The 20,213-nt window shown below is 39.7% G+C and overlaps 1 protein-coding gene across 6 annotated transcripts in view; it reads left to right on the plus strand.

The window, feature by feature from the left end:
• The window catches only part of MYLK (myosin light chain kinase), a 220,038-nt gene that overhangs the window by 102,680 nt on the left and 97,145 nt on the right, over positions 1–20,213 (plus strand). Inside the window, exons 9-11 of one of the 6 annotated variants that reach the window (XM_063342295.1) lie at positions 2,723–2,926; positions 4,057–4,191; positions 9,942–10,094. In XM_063342295.1, the coding sequence (XP_063198365.1) occupies positions 2,723–2,926; positions 4,057–4,191; positions 9,942–10,094 (492 nt within the window). Of the gene's footprint in view, positions 1–2,722; positions 2,927–4,056; positions 4,192–9,941; positions 10,095–15,348; positions 15,403–20,213 lie in introns of those variants that run through there. The other 5 variants (XM_063342297.1, XM_063342296.1, XM_063342298.1 and 2 more) reach the window with 5 other exon arrangements.

The following is a 20,213-nucleotide window of genomic DNA, read 5'->3' on the forward strand; positions in this document are numbered from 1 at the left end:
TGTAATCAATGCTGCTCTTTATAGGTGGTAGGTTTAGGGCCTCTGATGTGAGGGTGCAAGAGAGAAAATGGACGGTACACTTTCCAGATCTGTAATTAGTAATATTGCCCTTGAGCCAAAAAAATTATCAGATAAGACACTATAATCAGTCACTGCATTTCCCTTGCAGCATCTACTTTTACCCCTCATATTTGGTCAACCCAGTGCTGATCTGAGTGCTTCCTGAAATGATATGAAATGATAAAGTCAGAATTAAAAGGGAGGTTTAGAGTTTGCTTCACAGAATTTGACCGGGTTTTAACCTCTCAGAAAAGTAATGACAGCTGCATTTTGCTGAATCCAGGGAGTAGATTTGAAAACTTATCTTTTTTTTTATTATTACAATTTTAGTAGAAAATTATTTTGAAGCATTTTTCTGCTGTTTTTTTTTTTAAATAACATTCACACTTTAAAGTGTTCCCACAAGTGAGAGAGAAATTGTTTTTTATGCCTCTGGAGGAAAAAGAATCACAACAAACCCATGGTAATTTATTTCATTTCTTGATAGTTCTTGCCCTATGAGTAAAGAATACAATTTACATCACAAGCCCAGAGAGTAAGGAGGGGAGAAAATATTCCAAAGATCCTGGCACCTTTTGAATAGTTTATTTTTCAGGTATATTACTACTAAGAACATGGATTACTTTCCATCAGAGCATCTCAAAAGCTTTGCAAGGTTTAACTAATTCATGAACCTGTTTGGTAGGGGAATGTAGTCCCTATTGTACGGAAACCAAGGAGATTATTCATTTCTTATTGAAGCCAGTGAATACCTGGCTTTGGACCCAAAGCACAACTCTTATATGGAAAGGCAAAGTGTCTGTAGGGAAGTTACAGTGCAATGTCCCTAGTGCACTTCAATAAGTTATCCAAGAAACTCTCTTTCCTGAGAATCCTCTCTGCAAATTGTGTGTAGGGTTTCTTTCACAGGCACCTCTGCTTCCTGGTTGCAATGAAGAATGAAAATGCTCTTACACCCTTAAGGAGGCTTCTACCTGCCAGGCTCTCAGCTCAGCATACTTCTGGGTCTAAACAGTTACTATAAAGCATCCAGGTTCTTTGACACTTCAGGGCTCGATTATATTTTTTCCCCAGCTTTTGGAGGTTCTCCCATCTCCACTGTTCTTCACTAATTGTCTGTGGACTTCAATGTGCTCTTTCTCTGCTGAGCAGGAAAGAGAAACTTTTCTGAATAATAACTTCTTGTTTCTAGTGGAGAAAATTCACAGAAAAAGGACATTTCCTGCTTTCCAATGGGGCATTCCAATGGGGCATTCCAATTTTTGCCCCATTTGTGGATGTAATGTTAACCTGCCCCCTTCCAAATTTTTTATGAATTTGGAGCTGGATTTAGGGACTGCTTTTTTTTTTTTCTTTCTTTTTTTCCAAAAAGAAGGAATTCCTTGTTTTCTTCTTTCTGGTCACTTGTATGAGGTAGGGTCCTGTTTCTAGCTAAGGATTCCTCTTCTTGATAAGTCACTCCCCTATCCTTCTGTTTTCTCCATTCAGAAGGGTTTCCTGCAGCGTATCATATGTTTTTGTTGCGGATATTCCTGCCATCTTTTACTGTTTTTACCCTCCTCTGAGGCTGAGCACTTGCTATAATGAAATGGGTAGAGCTGGGAAGGAACATCAGCAAGGTGGAAGCCCCAGAGGGCCTTGTTTGCTGAAATTAAGTGAAGGATGGGGTAGGTGACCTTTTCTGACCTTCTTTCCTAACCTCTTCTCTTTGCTCACCATAGCAACTGCCCCAAGAAACCCAGGCCTCCCACAGCGCTACTAGGAGCCAAATCTGGTTTTCAGAGTTCTGAGACAGGCAAGGAAGGCAGTGAAGCCACACCTGTTTTGCTTCTGCTCGATGAAAGTTTACTGTCCTAGGAAGCTGTTTGCTTTGCCAACGCCTGGACCCTAGTCTGGAAAAAAATACCTAGAATCACAGAATGTTTGAGGTTGGAAGCGACCTCTGGAGGTCATCTGCTTGCGCATGCAGTGTCACCTAAAGCAGGCTGTCCAGGAACTATGTCAAGGTGGCTTGTGAATACCTCCAGGGAGAGAAACTCCACAACCTCTCTGGGCAACCTGTGGCACTGCTCAGTAACCCTCCCAGTAAAAACGTGTTTATGTTCAGACAGAACCTCCTGTGTTTCAGTTTGTGTTCATTGCCTCTGGTCCTGTCAGTGGACACCACTGAAAAGAGCTTGGCTCCATCTTCTTTACACTCTCCCTTCAGATATTTATATATATTGATGAGATTCCCCTCAAGCCTTCTGTTCTCCAGGCTGAGCAATCCTAGAATAAACAACTTCAGTGGGAGATACTGTGGATTGCAAAGTACTGCTAGGTGCTCAGAGAAACCAAGTTAGCAGGATAGAAAGGAATGGGGAGAAATTTCTTTCTTTCTCCTTTAATACCTCATCACAGTCTGTATCTTTTAGAGGAACAATATTCCGATAGAAGTACTTGGGGTTTTTCAAGTTACTAAATATTTGCTATTTTAAAAGATGGACTGGCCAAGAGTTTTGGAAGATCAGAAATATCAAACCACCTTTTTGAAGATTATTTTGTTTATTAGTTACTCATTAAGGTTTATACAGTTATGTATGTGTAAATTAAACCCAATTTACAGTAAAGCTAATAATGAAATTACACTAGGGGGAATACCTGTTCATACCTGATTGTCTAGTTTCAGGGAAACCAAAACCAGATGTGGAGTGGTTCAAAGAGGGTGAACCTATTAAAGCTGGAGAAGATGTCCGAATATATGAAGAAGATGGAATTCATTGCCTATGGTTAAAGAAAGCCTGCTTGGGGGACAGTGGATCATACAGCTGTGCAGCTTTCAACCCCAAAGGCCAGACTTCCACTAGCTGGTTGTTAACTGTCAGAAGTAAGTTCTCATGAGCCCATCTGCACTTTGAAAACTGTGGCTGGGCTTTTCTAAGCTGTCAGAGGGTGGTGACTACAAAATTTATATTGCAACTTCTAAATGCAAGTTAATTCTGATTCCTAGCTCTGTGAATAATGTGGATAGCTGGCAAGCCACTTTCTGCATCAGTTTCCCTTCTGACCTTTTGTTTTTGTTGTTTGTATAACTAAAACCATCTCATTGAATGTTTTGTACACAGGGAGGCCTGTTCCCCGCTGAGGTTTTCTATTAATGCTTGTATTTAATACAGGTTGCTAAAGATTTTATTGGTGGTGTTCTACATTCAGTTCTTTTGGAGTTGCTTAGCATTTCTGTAGGACCCTGCATGTCTGAAAAAAACACAAACAAATCCTGTGCAGTAAAGCCAATAAGAAGAAAAGTGAAGGAATGAGAAATGCTTACTGCTAAATTCAAGTACACTTTCCAGTGACAAATTATTTTGAGCTTGAAGGCACTGTCTTACTGGTCTGGTTGAAAGGTTTGTGGGCCTCTTAGCAAATCCTGTCCTCAATTCTAATCTTTTCACCTGGTTTTAGGTTTTGTCCTGGAGCTATGATCATGTTTATGCAACATTTCTCTATATGCTGTGCCTGAGGTTAAACCAGGATACCGAAGATACTATCTTTCTGTCTCATGAGAGACCTGTAAACTGCATCCTTAAGTCACCCTGTTTCAGGGGAAATTTGGGAGAGGGACTGGGAGAAGACAGACAAGAGGAGAGAAGAATTATCTTTCCTGTTCTTTGCACTGAGCTCTCTGGTAATATGTTGCATACGATTCTAGCGATTGGCTGCAAATGGTGGATTCTGGCATAGAAAACCACCACCTGTGATATAACTTGAGGGCTGGCAATGCCTGCCTTGTAGATTATAGAACTCCATCTTTATACCAGTCCATTGCTCAAAATTATTTCTATTTCCCAATAAAACATTTCACCATAGTTTCAATTTCTTTTTTTTTGTGTGTGTTTGCATGGGATGAATCTGTTAGCCCAGCCATGTCACCCAAGCATACCTAGAAAAAGTCACTAAGTGGTAAAGACAATTTTTTCAATTTGGGTTAAAGGAACTGTTTTCATTTTGGTTTTAAAGGGCCTAAAGTTCAAGAGGTTGCTCCATGCTTTTCCAGTGTCTTGAAAGGATGCACTGTGAGTGAAGGGCAAGACTTTGTGCTGCAGTGCTGTGTAGGAGGCGTACCTGTGCCTCAGATCACATGGCTTCTCAATGGTAAGGAATCCCCTGGTCTGCGATACGTGCATGCACGCACCTACATCCACAGTCTCAAATGCCACTCTCCTCAGGAAATAGCAAGGCTGTGAATACTGCACAAAGAACTCTAAATCACCATAATATAACGCACTAGAATATTTGAAGAAAACCGGTTTATATGCACATAATATGCACGAAGGGTGGATTTCTTGAGCAGTTTTCTTTCTGCAGTTTTCCAGTATGTCCAGCAGGGGACTCTGGTGGCAAGATTGTAAGCAGATGGGTTTTGTTAAACACAGGTTTTCACCACGCTACAACAACGCCTGTGTTGCTATTGTATGCTGAATCCTGTGCTACCCCCACTCCTTTGGCACTAGCCTCTGCTCTGACAGTAACGGGTTGGCATCGTGATCCTGCAGGGATAATAAGTTCTAAGCAAAATAAGTGATTTGTATCACTCTTCACAGTAGGACAGAAACCCATGCCCGATTCCACCCTTCCATAAACTGAGCAGGTCATAATTGGTATTAGCAGCTATGTCCCCAAGATCTTAAAATCACAGCTTTTCTGGTTGCATCTCTACTAGATATGTGTTCCTTGAAATTCTAACGCTTGCCCAAAGCTGACTGAAAAAAAGGATAAGTAAAATATTTTTTAATTTTACCAGACTCTATAATCTCCTACCCTGCCCTGATTGCACAACTGAAAATACAAGTTTCCTTAACAGCCCTCTCTTAATATCACAGTCAGGCCGAAACATCAGCGTTTTGCTTCGATTCCAAATGATTTCAGGATCCAGGGACTACACGCTTTGGCTAAGAGCTCTTTCCATTTAGAGCCATATCTATTAAATACTAGACAGATTTATTCTGCTTAACCCTTGATCACCTCTGTTACTCCTGAAGTGCAATTGATTTTTTTGCAGTCTATCTTTGCGTGTATGTGTGTGTGTGCCATTTAAGGACAAAGAATAGCATACTTTGACATAAAGATGTTTCCTCCAGGATTTTTTTAAAATTAATTATTTGCACACGATCTCTGTTTTTCTTTAGCCATTCAGAGTAAATGGGATAACTGAAAAAGGTGGCAGGGCTAATGAACCATGACCTTGAGATTGGTACGTTCTCACAGCCTGGTCTGCTCCCTTTTCTAATAGCTCTTTCTAGAATAGAAATGCCACTGCTTTAATTTACAACATGAAACGTGTGAGTAAAGGCTCTGACGCTCTCCCATTGGAAATAATTTGGTTTTCTCTCTGAAGGCTACTCTGCAGTTCCTCCTTTGCAGATGTGATAGAATCACCGTTTTGCTATACAAGACTTTGTGTCTTGCAATGCAGAAGTAGCAACTCTGACCCATAGGGTCAGTCATTTCATCTTCATGTTCCAAGGCTACCTGCTGCCCCGGAAGCTTTCCCTTAGTCATTGAATGATGTGTTTATACTCAGTTGTCTTCCACATACAGAGCATCTTCCTGTCTCAAATGCCTTTCTGTGTTACAGTTCATCAGGCATAGGTACAGCATCTCCATTGATCTAACCACATTCTGCTTTGCAAACCAGAAAACTGTTGTCTCCTGAAAAAGAAAGCCTAGAGATCAATAAGCAACATCTTTCTGTAGTCCTCCAGTATGCACTGTGCCCCACTGCCTTTTTTCATGATGTTTGTTCTGCACTGACCTTTCTGCTCACTAATCTCAGATGAGTCTGCCCCTGTTCAGGTATAACCATGTTTATTTGGCATCCAAGCTTCTAACTGCGATTGGATCAATATCACAAGAAGGCAAAAGCTGGGGCATCTTTTTCAGATAGCTGGATTTCAAACCATTAGCATTCTGTAAGTGAAAGTCAGTCCATTAACTCTGCTCTTAAATCAAAAGGTGGTGATGCGTCTGAGTAACAGAAGCACAAGAAACTATCATAATAATAAAAATTTGGGACATCATATATTATTCTAAAGACATAAGCACACTACTTTCATTCCAGACTCCTAAAACATAGCACTATATTTTAATGCTTTTCTGTCTTGCACCTGATTGTGATGCGTAACTGTTTATATACCATTTTGATACAAACTTGAATGGATTATGAACAGTAGTTTAATGCTGATAATTCCATGTACACTCCTAGGGTTATTGTTGTGATATTCATTTGAATGCAAACATTTCCTTCCTGTCTAACAGCTAGCTAAATACTACAAACTTCTCATAATTATATCCATTATCAAATGAAGAAAAAAGTTGTGTTTATAGTCCTGAAATATTACTCCAAGCAGACATAACAATGCTTTTGGCAAAATGATTTGATGGAGTCTTTCATCAACTGGCCATATGAAGAAAACAGTATATTCACAGTACATAATTTGAGACAGGAAGACAGATTATGTTTTTTAAAAAAAGGCGTGTTACAAACTGCTGTCCATGCTTGGAATATAAAGCTTTTTACGTTCACAACCAATAGGCTGTGGAAGAGAAAAAAGAAATCTGCTGACAGCAATCACACACACTACTCTTCAAAATATAGCACTTCTGCAGAACTCCATAGAAATAAAAATCATTTGGGACAGGATGTGTAAAGTTCACAAGAAAATATCCAATGCAAATTGTCTTCCAAGCGTGAAAATGATAACAAACTAGAATTATTTTTTGAAAGGAATAGTGAGAAAAGTATGTATATCTTGGTGAAATAATGAATGTAAAGACCAAGTTATCAAATCGTAAGAAACATGAAAAGAAGGCTGCTTTGAGAAACAAATAAAAGATAGGAAAAAAGCAGAACAGTCTCACTCCTGGAGCGGCCAGCCTCACTTCATCAGTAGCACTTGATGCTGAACAGCCTGTATGCTTTCCAGTCTCCCTTCCCGCCACCTTCAAGGAATCCTCACCACCTAAGAACTGAAAGACTTACGATAACTTTTTGTACAATGTTACATACAAGTGCTGCTTTAGATACTGAGCATTTTTACCAGCTGTGACTGCGTACGAATTTAAAACATTTTGCAAGGCACTATATAGATTGACCTCTCTTTCAGGTCAACCAAGACAAAAAAATAGATGATGTGCATTGTCTATAATTACTACTTAGCATCTGTGAGGATGAGTAGTTTTTCCATGTTCATAGAGACTGCACAAATAAGAGCTACCTGACAGAACTATGGTTTTTATTCAAGTTCCTGCTCTTCTGTGCAGCTCTACCATCTTCAGTTTCTCTCTTACACTTTTTCCCTATTTTAATGATTTAAAGCTTTTTTCCAGCTTTTTCAAGATGGTTCTTTTGTCCTATTGCTCTCCCTCTGAGCTTTATTTTAAGTTTCTTTCTGAATTTTCATTGATATACTGTCAGATTCCCTGAAAGTAAACCTCTTGTGTTTTAGTTCTGGCCTTACCAAAGCCTTATAAATAACTTTTTACACATGATTTCTGTGACAATACTTCAGTATGTAACTCCATTTTACTTTAGCTTCTTTAAACACTTTATTAGTAACGTCTTTTTAAATTGCAGGAATTTAACAAGATCAGCCTATACGGCTGCATTTTAAATATCTTCCATCTCATACTGCTTTCCGTGTGCTTTTTTTTCCCCGTACGATGAATTGAGCCTCTTTCTGCTGAATTTAAAAACAGTATGACCACGACTTTAGCATAACAGTTCTCTTAGTAGTGTTTGGTTTTAGGATAGCTTTCTGATCTGTCCAGAAAGCTTTTAATAAATGGGCCAGGGGAAATTTTCCTTCTGGCATAACATGCCAGCAAAAAGGTATTTTTTGTTATTGTTCCTGCTGCCAAGCTGTCATGGAGAATTGACTGTTCTGCATCTGGAGAAGGGAACAATTCACTACTGTGAGAGTTGTTTTTATTAGACCAAAATATAAGTACAATGGACATAACTTAGAATCTTGCTGCACGTTATTCCTCAGGGCTGATATACTTGCATTGGTTTTCTGGGGTCTGAGGAAAAGGCTATTCTGTAAGTGAATTCTGTGTTCTGTGAATAGTGCTGGAAAATAGTCACAGTTTTTTTGGCAGCTGGAGTGAAAAAGAGGATTACCTGATAAAATTTGAGGACACAGTGAAGGAGGCCACATTTTCTTTTTCCACATGGAATACTTGCCCTATTCATTTGCTTATTTACAACAGAAGTAAAAAGGTATTGTTCTGCTTTTGATGATGCAGCTTTTATCCTGAGTGTATTTCTGTTATGGTTATCATCGTAGCATCATTAGGCACCATTAATATTTTCAATGTCAGAATCGCAGACAGGCTCCCTGTCAGGTTAGATATTCTACAGTCAGACCGGGAAGGCAGTCCAGTGCCACATGTCCTCTTGCAGAAAGCTTTGTCTGCTTGGGCTTTTGCTCTACATGTACGTATTTGAATGTAATGTTATTGCCACACACAAAAAATATGTGATGGGACCTATTAGTTACAACAGTCTGTGTGGAACTGAGTGAAAGGGAGCTCAAAGGAACCAGTAATAAGAATATGTAACCTGTGAAGAAGGTGGAGAGATTTTATTCTAGAATTGGAGTCTTCTGGGCAGTTGATTAAATGTTCACCCTATTTTTTTATGCAGTATAAAATTTGCTAACTTAACAAACAGATGACTTATAAGATAAGTAAAGGAACAAGATCATCTACCACATTTTATAATATACGTAAGTATTGGAGCATGCTGATATTGGCACATGTCTGTATTTCAAAATGAAACTTCATATGCAGATAGATAGTGCTTAGATAATGACTGACTTCTGAGTTTGCTAGTGTTGAAAATCAGAGATGAGAGAAAAATCTGTCCCATCATTTAATTTATCCTTTTTGCAATGAAATCAATTTTGATCTTTCCTTTTGACCATAGTTTCCCAAGTGATGGATGTCTTTGTTTCATTCCTGCACAATTTCTCTGCAATTTCATCCTCTTCTCTTAGATGACCCTAATTTCTTTTTCCAGCATGATGTTTATGCACAGATACCAGGCCCTCTTAAGTATTGCATACACTGGGAAATCAACCAATGATGAGTCAGTAGTGGAAACTATTTAATATTGGGAAAACAAATTGCAGAAACATTTCAGAAAGTAAGGCTCAGATTGATGACAGTTCCTGAAACAATAGCAAGGAAACTTTAACCAGTCTTCAATAACATTTAAGCATGTTCCAAACCAATTCAAGGAACCAGTTTCTTAAAATGAACTTCTGTAATAGTCACATCACCACATATCAGACTGTACCTGTCTGTTACAGACTATACATACTGTAGTGTAGATTGTCTGCTTGTGTAAATCAGCTCCATCGTAGATTTTGCTGTCTCTCGTGGAACGTCTTCCACTACAAAATACTTGATGGAGTGCTTCAAGTGCTTCTCCATGCCCAACAGGTTTTGCACATCTAGACAATAATGCTAATATCTAGTTTCAGACAAAGTACAAGATGGAGACAATGTCCAAAGCAAACACACAAGGCATTTCTTTCCATATCCTCCTGAAAGAGAACCTATTCAAAATACACGGATAAACCTTTCTCCTCTTGCTGCTACTAAAAGTAGCACCTAGTGAACCTATTAGCGAGATTTGTCTGACAACCGTATTCTGCTTTGTGCTTGGGATGCTGCTATTTGTAGTCACTAGAGAGCAGTGGCTGTGCACCAGAGAGCAGGATTTGACTCTGCCCTGTAATATACTGGCTGGTGTTAGGCATCCAGATTTCACTGAAAACAAGCGCTTTTGAAACTTGTGGCTGATGTATTAAGAAAATTCTCTTCCTTTCTGTCTGCAGACCAGCCAATTCAGTATGCCCATTCCACTTTTGAAGATGGAGTTGCAAAATTGACTGTCCAGGATGCCCTACCAGAAGATGATGGTATTTATACGTGTCTGGCTGAAAACAACACAGGACAGGCATCTTGCAGTGCTCAGGTCACAGTCAAAGGTGAATATCTCAGCCTGCTGTAATTACTGCAATGATACCAGCTATAATCTTTTTTAAAAAAAAAATATTGGATCCTTAACAGAAGTGGTTGTAAGTGGATTCCATGTTTTTTCTAAGCTGTTGTCAGCTGTGTACTTTTTTCTCCCCCTTGGAGGTGTAGGCAACTTAAGTGCTTAAGCACTGTGAAATGTAAATATGTATGTTTCAGAAAAAGGTATTAATGCTCTGACCTTACCAAGAAGGGCTTAGGGTGGTACAGAGCAGTGAGGCTAAGTTTTTGGAAGAGGTGTACCAGTGTAGAAAAGGACTGTCGCTGCTGAAAGAAAAATAAGCGCAATATCACCAGTATCACCCATCAGGCAGAGAATGTTATGGTGAGGGTGCAGATGCTACCCTCTCTCTTGAAAGGCAGAGAACAGAGACCAGTGCCAGGGAGTGCAATTATGATAGCAAATACTAATATTCTTGTTCTGCTACCAGGATTTATCAGAGAGAATTCCAAAGAGGTATGTGTCAGCTAATTGGGAGCAGTATATCTCTAAATAAGCAGAATTTTGGTAGTGAAAGTACCAGAAGAATATTGTAGTAAGCAATTGAGGTGATCTGTTGTCTCTAAAATCTGAGACCACCCTCTTTGCAAATATCAATAATTTGATAGCCTCAGTGCTGATTTGAGATAGTTGATTTGTCCATGAAAGCCATGATTCTGCACTAGGATCTGAAGACAGTCTGTAAGACCAGAGATCGCAATGAAAAGATAGCAGAATCCCATGGATAAATTGAACAGTGAGGTAGTATCAATCACTATTATGGTCTTTATTCTTATAATCTCACCTGGCATCAGTTTTTACAGGTGTTTTGTTTTATGGCCTGGAGATGATCAGTCCCCTCCCTCTAAAATCCCCCTCCCTCAGACTTCCCCTCCCTCTACAATCAAGCCTGTATTTGGTATCTGTCATCTGCAAATGATTTTGTCCTGAAGTTATAATAGTTTGTCACGGCCTGTCCAACGGACTGCTGAGTGTCAGCTGCCAAGTGAACTGTTTGTCTATGACCAAAGAATATCTGCCCCAAATTTGTACAGGCAGCTTGGTGGGAAATGTACCCTGACCCCTGGTATCCCAAGATTTGTCTTCATTTGCCAATGTTCTGTGGTGTTTTCAGCACTTCAGTGATATGCCTGCCCCTATTCTGTCTGTATGAATCCACTTAAAACCCCAGACAAGCTTAAAATGAAAACAAAGTAATTCTGGTAAACCTATGAGTTAATTTCTTGATTACCAAATTGAAAATGCAGTCATCCCTTCCCTGCCCTCCCCCTCAACCCCCTGAAAAAAAGGCACTAAGGAGGAAAACGTTGATTTAAAATAAGCCTCAAACTAATCTGTTCTCAAAGATGTCATTTATAATTTCTCTGAAGCATTTTATCTGCGTTAGCTAAGAGCCAATCAAGAGCGCCCCACCTCAAGGGAGCTGTCTTTGACATGGGACCTGCTGATTCTTCACTGGGACACAGAAACCAAAAAGATGGCCCCTCTCTTACTAACCATTTCTGAGCTATTTTAGGGTTGCCATACAACACTAACGTGGGAGCAATAGTGACCTAGCCTTTCCCTAGGCTTGTGTACTCTGCTGAGCTATTTCAGGCTACGTAGTCGCTGTTGCACAGAGTTGGATTCCTCTTGTACTTTAGCTAGTCTGGGGCTAGAAAGCTGCATTGCCACTATTATGGGGAGTTAGTTCCTCTGTTTTACATCCCATTCTATTCTCTGGGAACCATGGAATGTAGGGGGAAGAACAAGAGCAGAATTAAGAACACGCATGACAGGCTGTAAAGCCACATGTTCAACATTTTTACAGCTTTAGCTGTCCCCTCCAATTCCTCCCTAAAACTCATTATGTCCCTGTTGCCATGAGGATTACAGTAACTTTCCCCAAGACTCAGATCAATGTGGATTTGCCTGCCAAAAATAGTACCAAATTTAAAATCGTGATTTCCAAATCTCTTATCTGTTCATATTTTTTTTCCATCAGACCCTCTACCAAATGTTTATTGGCATTAGAGTTCTCTGAGACTCTGAATGATGCTTCTAAGGCTTCTCTAAATGCTCAGCTTTTGCAGACGGATTACAGCAGGAAATCAGTGTGCGTGCAGAAAGAGAGAAAACCAAAAATCCTCTCCTGACCAGACATGGATTTTTTGAATAAAGTCTGTAAAAACTGTTTCTGAATTGTAATCCATCTCTCTCCAGTTCCCTTTTGTCTCCAAGATGATTTAAGTTTTTCAGGGTTCATGCAGCGCTTAGTTTGTTCAGTCATTGCTGGAGAAATATTTTCCTTTTGTATTTGAAAAGTAATTTGTATTTAATCTAAGAAGGAATGGATGTTCTTGGCATATCATCAGTATCCCACCAGTGTCAGAACTCAGCTTTTCCTTAACTTGCTACTGTGGTCCTTGGATATATCTTTGAGTCTGTCTGGATCTACCTTTCACTTCCTATTGCCGTTTTTGGCTTTGCTATTCTAATGCAGCAAGGGTCTCATGGAGGGCGTATCTGCTGTGATCACTGGGGACATTTTACCTGGAGTGAATTGTCTGTCTTAACAGTAAAACTCAATTTTATATTTCAAAGGCAAAAAGTTCCACCTTCTAAATTAAATTAAGCTCACAGGTAACTCAGAAAAGTCCCCCATCGTACAAGATGATACTTAAACCTGCTAGTAGGGTGTTACCTGGCCACATATTATGTTTTCTGATCACGTTTTGTGCATTCTTTGTCCTTCCGAAGACCTGTTGCTTTGTTTTTGTCAAAGGAAATTTCCTTTTGTGGGATTATTGTAGGAAACAACATTTTAAAGGCCCTTTGCCCCCATAAAGGGCTTCTGCTCCAAGTCCTGTTAAGCACAAGGCGGGGACTTTTTCCAGTACTTTCAGTATGCTTTGCATTGGGCCCTGGATAACTAGCTAGGCTTATTGTGGCATAGCATTCCTTCTAAGTCATTAGTCTCAGATTCATTTATGGTTGTCTTTTGCTTCCTTAGTATTAAGCAGGATAAATTCTGCCTTAGCACTGAGCAACCTCAGTCCTTCCTTGGTTTTGTATGGAAAACACTGAAGGTACTTAGCTGTTTGTAGGAGGCTTTTGGCACTGTGTCGAAAAAGACCCACACTTCATATGGATGGGGCATGAGAAATGCAACGGTTGTAAAATATTCAAACTAATCAGCCTTCTGCTTATTTAAGACAAGAACATAACATCTTCAGATCACTTAAGTAAATGATTTGAAGGCTGAGTGAATTGAGATAGATCCATTAGGTAGTCTGTGGAGAAACTAAGTTAATCAAGGTAAAGCTAATTTTGGCCTTGTGAAAGACTAAGTAGACTAAATTGAATCCTGACAGTCATCCTCCCCGTGACAGTGGTTTCTTACAGCTGAAATACAGGTAGAGATGAACTACAGAGAATGAGCAGCATTTCTTTGAAAAACCAGCCTAACAAATGTCTTTAGCATGATAACTTTTTCTAACAGTACTCTCTGGTGCACTGGATAAAATGCTAGATTAATTAGTCTAATGCAAAAAAACCTGAGAGGTGAGAAACATGGTCCAGGTTACTCAAACATTCAATGATAGACTTTCCTGATGTGGTACCACTTGCTGCTCTGCAAATGTTAGATTTTTTTTCCTTTAAACTTATGCATCATTTTCTATACACAGAAAAATCAGAATTTGGGAGGCTTTGGGGCTGGTGTACAAATTTTTTTAAAAAGTTTTTAAACAACATGTGCGTGACAGTTGTTTCTGCTATCATATGTGCAAGCTAGGCAATTGGGTTGTGTTCCCATTTAATATTACTATTTTCATATTGTTTTATCATATGGAAATAAATATACAAGCCATTTTTTAAATACACCAGGCATTCCATTTTAAAAAAAACCCAAAGAGCCAGCTCCTGAACAGGGATATGCAGGGTACATTCAGGTCACTTGAAATATGCAATGATTATATATTGATGGTGATTGTAGACACTGAAGTTGAATATTAATATTACTCAGCTTTTTAGCAGGGTGGCTGAACATTTTAATCAGTTTTTTATGAATAGGAAACTGAGGTGAGAAGTTAATTGCCTTTGGGTGCACCTATATAGTGAGTCAGTGTTAGTGCTTTGCCGTAGCTGTCACAATCAGAGTATGTAGGCGAGAAAAATAGTGGTAATACTCGGTATAGTTGGAAGGTTAGGACAGGTCCCAGCCATAGTAACTGTTCTTCAGGTCTGTCTCATGCCTGAGATAAGCCTTCTGATATGTGGTTGCCTCTTCCAGTTAACTAATTGCTGATGAGGAATTACAGGTCAGATCCACCAGTAGAAAAGATGTGTCACAGGGATATTTAACCACCTGACATTCACACCAATACCTGGGTGGACCGCACAAGTTTACAGGCTGCAGGAAGAGTGGGAATAGGGATGGGGCATGTCATGGGTTCAATCTGCTGCTGTGCCAAACCAAATTAATACGGTGTGTAGGAAGCTTTTGTTCTTTTGCAAACAGACTCTGCATGTAAGAGAGGCTGTTAATTGCTTTTTTCAGCTTTCTCTAGGTATAATATCAAGCTGGAGTGCTTATTACATGAGGGCTGACTCCTAGGAGAATATCCTTCTCTTGCAGTTCTGCAGTCAGTGACAAATAAAATATCTGACCCACTGCAGGCTCCTTGGGAGTTTTCCAGCCTCCTCCCACCAGGCAGCAGCATCACTGATTGATTTCAAGAGGGAGGACATGAAGCGTGGGTAGTGATAGCAGCAGCACAGGCTTGCAGCCAGGGTACTTTTGTGGGCTCTAATGCTCTGCAGCTACCCATTTTGCTGATGCCTGTCTTCTGCACACTGCTTTTTTGAAAAGAGGCCTAATACTGCCTGCCTTGGTGAGCAAACACTATTCAGCAAATGCTGCTGCTCCTGCTCATTGACTCTTGACCTCATTTCTCCCTCCATGCCAGCAGTGCACTTTCCTCCCTTTCTCCCCCACCACTTTCTGTTCACTTTTTTTTTAGTGCAGCCTCCTCAACATAAGTGTCTATGTTGGTAAGCCTGTAGCCCTTGCAATCCGATTACTGTAGACATTCATTGATCATTGGATGAGCAGATTAGAGACACCTGAAAGCCTGTCAGAGGCCCTGCTGTAACCAGTTTATCAGAGCAGTGAAGGGAGATGCTTTCTGGAAAACCAGTTCGTTTTGTTCCTGTCACTCTTCCATCTGGTGTGAGGGGGACCGTAAAATATAACCAGGTGGAAGAAAGGCTTTCAGGTAGGAGTCTTTTCTTCCAGTCATGAGAGATGCTGTCTTTAGGCTGTGGGTTGTTTTTCTTTCTATCTCAGAATGACCTTTCTTAGACATTAATCTTTTAAAGAAGGTTATCACTGCAATAAGCAGCCTCTTTTGGAAGACTTAATTGAGAGGCTACAGCTTTTTTTCCTCTGAGATATGTATTTCTGCCTAAGGTAAATGAAGTGTGATGTACTTGCCAACACTGATGAAATATTTTCAATATTTTCATCTTTTCGAAGTCACTATTTGAAAGCATTTTGCTGTATTTCAAGCATATCGTAAATATAAAGGACTACAGAAGACTTTTCAAAATATACAAGACTAGTCTTGTTGAATGTCCAAAAGGCATTCTAGACCGGTAGCCTGCTGGAACCACTTGGCTATGTAAGAATTGGTTTCAGAGCACTAAGTGAAAGGGAGAGGTTTTTTGTTACTTTATTGAAAGGTTAGAGGTGTTGTGATCATCAAAGAAACTCTGTTCCAGTGCTTTCAAGAGTGTCCCAAAGTTCTCAGTCCAGCACTCTGTATTGGTCACTAACAGCTGCAATCCTTGTAAGATTAAGCTTCTTTTTTTTTTTTTTAAAATTGCCTTCTTTCAGCACCGCAGGACTAAACATGAAATACGATGCCGGCTAGAGACCAAAACTTAAGGGCAAAAGCAAAACATGTGTGGAAGACTTAAATGGTATAGGATTTGTGCCATCAATATAAACAATGTTCTCTAAAGACAGCTTCTTGATATATAAATAATTTCCAGTAAAAGGGGAACCAAATTTGGATCCAAATGAGGGATGAGCAAAAGTTAAATGGCAGGAATTGCATTAATATTTCTTATAAATGAAAAACAAAGATGAGATGCTGACGGAAAAAAAAAATTTAATTTAAAAAGAAAAGAAAGAAGAAAAAAAACCAAACCACCCCTACATCTGATGGTCCTCTTAACTGTGAAGTGATCAAGTGCTGTGAACATTACCAGAATGACAGAAAACAGATGGCTATTATAACAGTCTTGGGAATGGCTGTGCATTGGCCAAGGGACAAACTGTCCCAACTTGGATTGCTAAATTCTGTAATGCTCTAAGTTTCAGCTGAAAAGTGGAAGTCATCAAAATACATATAAAACCTCTTAACTGAATATACGCCTAAGTGATTTTGAAAGCGTGATGTTACCCCAAAGAATGTTTCCAAGAGCAGCTGATGTGGATTAGCTAATGGGAACTCAAACAGTCAGCCATCAAACTAACTCATAGGATTAGCTCAATTTATAAAACTCTCCAGAAATGAGTGTTGTGCAGGTAGATTTGAGGTAGGTAAGCTGTAGGATGGGAGAAAGCCCTAATCGGACTTAATCACTGAAAATTGGTCCCAAAGCATGTGAGAGTTGGATGTAGTGTGTGTTTTTTGTGGAGGAAAATGGACTTGGTTTCTGACACTAAGCAACATTTCTGTCTGCATTCATTTTCTGGCCTTTTTCCTGCTTTTGTCGTGTAGTTATGAATTCACCCAGGTTATGTTACTTCTGTGAACTGACTTCCAACCGAGCTTCACTGAGCTTCCTTTCCATGACTACTACATTAACTTGAATTAATCAAAACAGTCCTGTTGTGCAAGTATTGGTAAATAAATGACAAAGAGCAAATGCTTATTTTAGTCACTTGCGTACCATCAGTCATGATACATCAGATGGAGTAGCCACCAAGGAGAAATTTAGACTGTAGAATGCTTATGTAATAATTGAAAAACATGACATCACTGGTAAAATGGCTAAGTGCTAGAAGTCACCCCTTTCAACTTCTAAGCTTTTCATCTTTAGTGCCTCATACTTGGGCGGAGTGAGAGTCACAAATGGAAGAGTACCTGTAGGATTGATGTGTTTGCCTTTAAACTACAAATCAAAAGGTGAAATACATACTTCAGCAAATTGTTTCCCAATGTTAGAATTAAAATTATAGGGGGAGTAAGACAGACTGTAAAGATATATCTTTGTTCTACTTTTTCACTTTTTTTTTTTTAAAGATAATTAGCACTTCTGTTAGTGTGAGTTTTGTCCCTTTCTATCCATTTCTCTTGGATTGGGAATAGACATGTTGACAGTATTTAGAAGCCTGTTGAGTATCTTGCGTTACCAGCTGATGTAAAACGTATACACAAACAAACATATATATGCTCCAGTGCAAAAATCTCATGGAATTTTCACTTACAGAAGAAAGATTCTTGCATAAGCAGAGGAGCATGGCCAATGCTTACAGAAAAGCAGAGGATGACAGGGTCACACCAAGTGTTTTGTCATGTGCTCAAGAAAATAAGAATTTAAAAAATGGCTTTTAATCAAAGGACTTGGTGAAGTAAAGAGATTGGTTTGAGAGCAGGGTGATGTGCACATTTCTTCTCAGTATAAATATTTTTGTGAATACCATTATCAAAAGTATAGGGAAACAGGAGGACCATGGAGAAGAGTTGGGAGTGTATAAGCAAGGGATATTCAACTCCAGTGGAAAGAGAAGAGCTGTAAAGATGAGAATTAAAGCATATGCTTTACGAACAGCATATGCAGGAGGAGAAGTAGGGCTGTAGGAAAGGAAGGTCCAAGTAAGGAGAAGTTGAGATGGGTTTGCCTAAGGGAAGCATCTGTCTTTGAGTTAGGTGAATAAAGAGAAATTTGACAATTTAAAACACATAAGGTGGTGTATATAGAGCCAAGTAACGATGGCAAGTTCTTAAAGATATATTTCTTCAGTTTAGTGTTTAACAGTGTGTTGCTCAAGCATCTGACGGGGTTGCAGCATAGAGTCCCTAAGTTAGTATGGCAAATGAAACTGAAAATAAAGCTGAAAAAACAAATACAGGGGCCCCATGCTGAAATGTAGCAGGTCCTGCCTTGTCCTTGCTTGTTCTAAAGTTTATGCAGTTCTCTTGCCCTAAAAGGCAAAAATGTCCACATAACAGGAGAAACATGACAGAATTTATGTACATTTGGGATAGAAAATATATCTAACTAGGCAGATATACCACTATAACATCTGCTTTAGCACTTCTTGAGATCCAATATTGTCAAGCAGTGATATCTCACTTTTAGAAGAATAAGGTTTATATTTTACAGACTGGAAAAATGAACAATTCAGAGATGTCTAAGCGCCTTAATACAGGTTATAGTGTGAGTCCTAATGAGCAGGTCATTGCAATAGAGGAAAGGAACAGAGGGCAGGCACTTTGTGTAGCTGTGTACTACTGGAGGTGTTTCTATGCAGCTTCATTTTAGTCAAGCCTTGACTGTCATTCGACATACACAGACCTTGCCTTTTTTTTTTTTCCAGGGTGATGTCTTAGTTTGAGAGATTTTTAACATAAATTCATCAAGATGAGAAAACTGACCACAAACAATGCCATACTAGAACTACCTTATCTTTTCTGGACTTAAATGCCAAAGAAGCCTTTCTTTAGAATTCCTTTGTGTCACCAACTTTCACCCAGAAATACAATGTTGCAGTATTTTATTATTTTTTTCCTTTTTTCCTTTCTAACTTCAAAAGTTTCCTTGCTCTCAAACTGAGTCTTATTTGTCTTATTTGAGGCGTTCCTTAAAAGCATTCTTAGTACAGTATCCTTTTGATTACTCACTCAACAGAGTAAGCAGGACTATTTTAACATTACCACAGGTAACTATTCTGTTGCCAGTGTGGATCTGCCAGAGGAGGGAAGGGCTGAAGGGGCTGTAACTCCTTATATCAGTGACATCTTCAAGGACACTTGCACTTTATGTGACTGTCTGTTCCTATTGGGTTCCGTTGCCTTTAAGCTCGTGCATGGCTCAGGCTTTTCTTTAATGGAAGTGCTATCTCCTATACACCATGATACACTGAACTTAAGTTAAATTCTAGCTGGGCAGCCCTACAAAAAATTGAGACTGTACATGTGAAGGTGAAATTCTGCCTCAGCAGTATGCACGTCTTCACTGCTGAGCTAACCTGGCTTGGTCTCGCGTGTATGAAGCACCTTTTCTGCAGTTCTCCATGTCAAACTGGTACCTAGTGGTGGGGAATTGGTTATCAGTGGGCCAGCTGAGCTGCCTTATAAATGCATTTGGTAGGTATACACTCTCTCAGGCCTTCCATGGAGTTGCTGTCTGTGGCAGTTTCAAAAGAGCAATTAATTGATGTAAATAGCTTGCAAACAGGGTTAGTCATTAATAAGGCAGACAGCTCTGAAGGCAAAAGCAAACACCACTTCGGCTGCAAAAACTTCCAGTGAGGCTGTCACTGAGGAATTCAGTCTGCTGACTGCAAAGTGATCTGCTGTGAACTCAGCTGGCTACTTTCTGTCTCTGTCCCCTGCACTCGAAAATGAGATTTTTCCTGAGAAGGGGAAGTGGAGAGGGAGGTGCCGATCTCTTCTCCCTGGTATACAGTGATAGAATGCACGGGAATGGTTCAAAGCTGCACCAGGGGAGGTTTAGATTGGACATTAGGAAGCATTCCTTTACCAGGAGGGTGGTCACACACTGGAACAGGCTTCCTAGAGAGGTGGTCGATGCCCCAAGCCTGTCAGCATTTAAGAGGCTTTTGGACAATGCCCTTAGCAACATGCTTTAACTTCTGGCCAGCCCTGAATTGGTCAGGCAGTTGGACTAGATGATCACAGTAGCTCCCTTCCAACTGAAATAGTCTATTCTATTTTGACTGTTTCTCCCAAATCATGATTCTTACTGGTGTAGTCATCCTTTTGATAGTGGGATTTCTGGGGTGGCATGCTGTGGGTTGCAGAACAAACTGAGTAGACAAATCAGAGATTAA

The sequence above is a fragment of the Chroicocephalus ridibundus genome, chromosome 7 (assembly GCF_963924245.1).
Source record: "Chroicocephalus ridibundus chromosome 7, bChrRid1.1, whole genome shotgun sequence".
Lineage (NCBI taxonomy): Eukaryota > Metazoa > Chordata > Aves > Charadriiformes > Laridae > Chroicocephalus > Chroicocephalus ridibundus.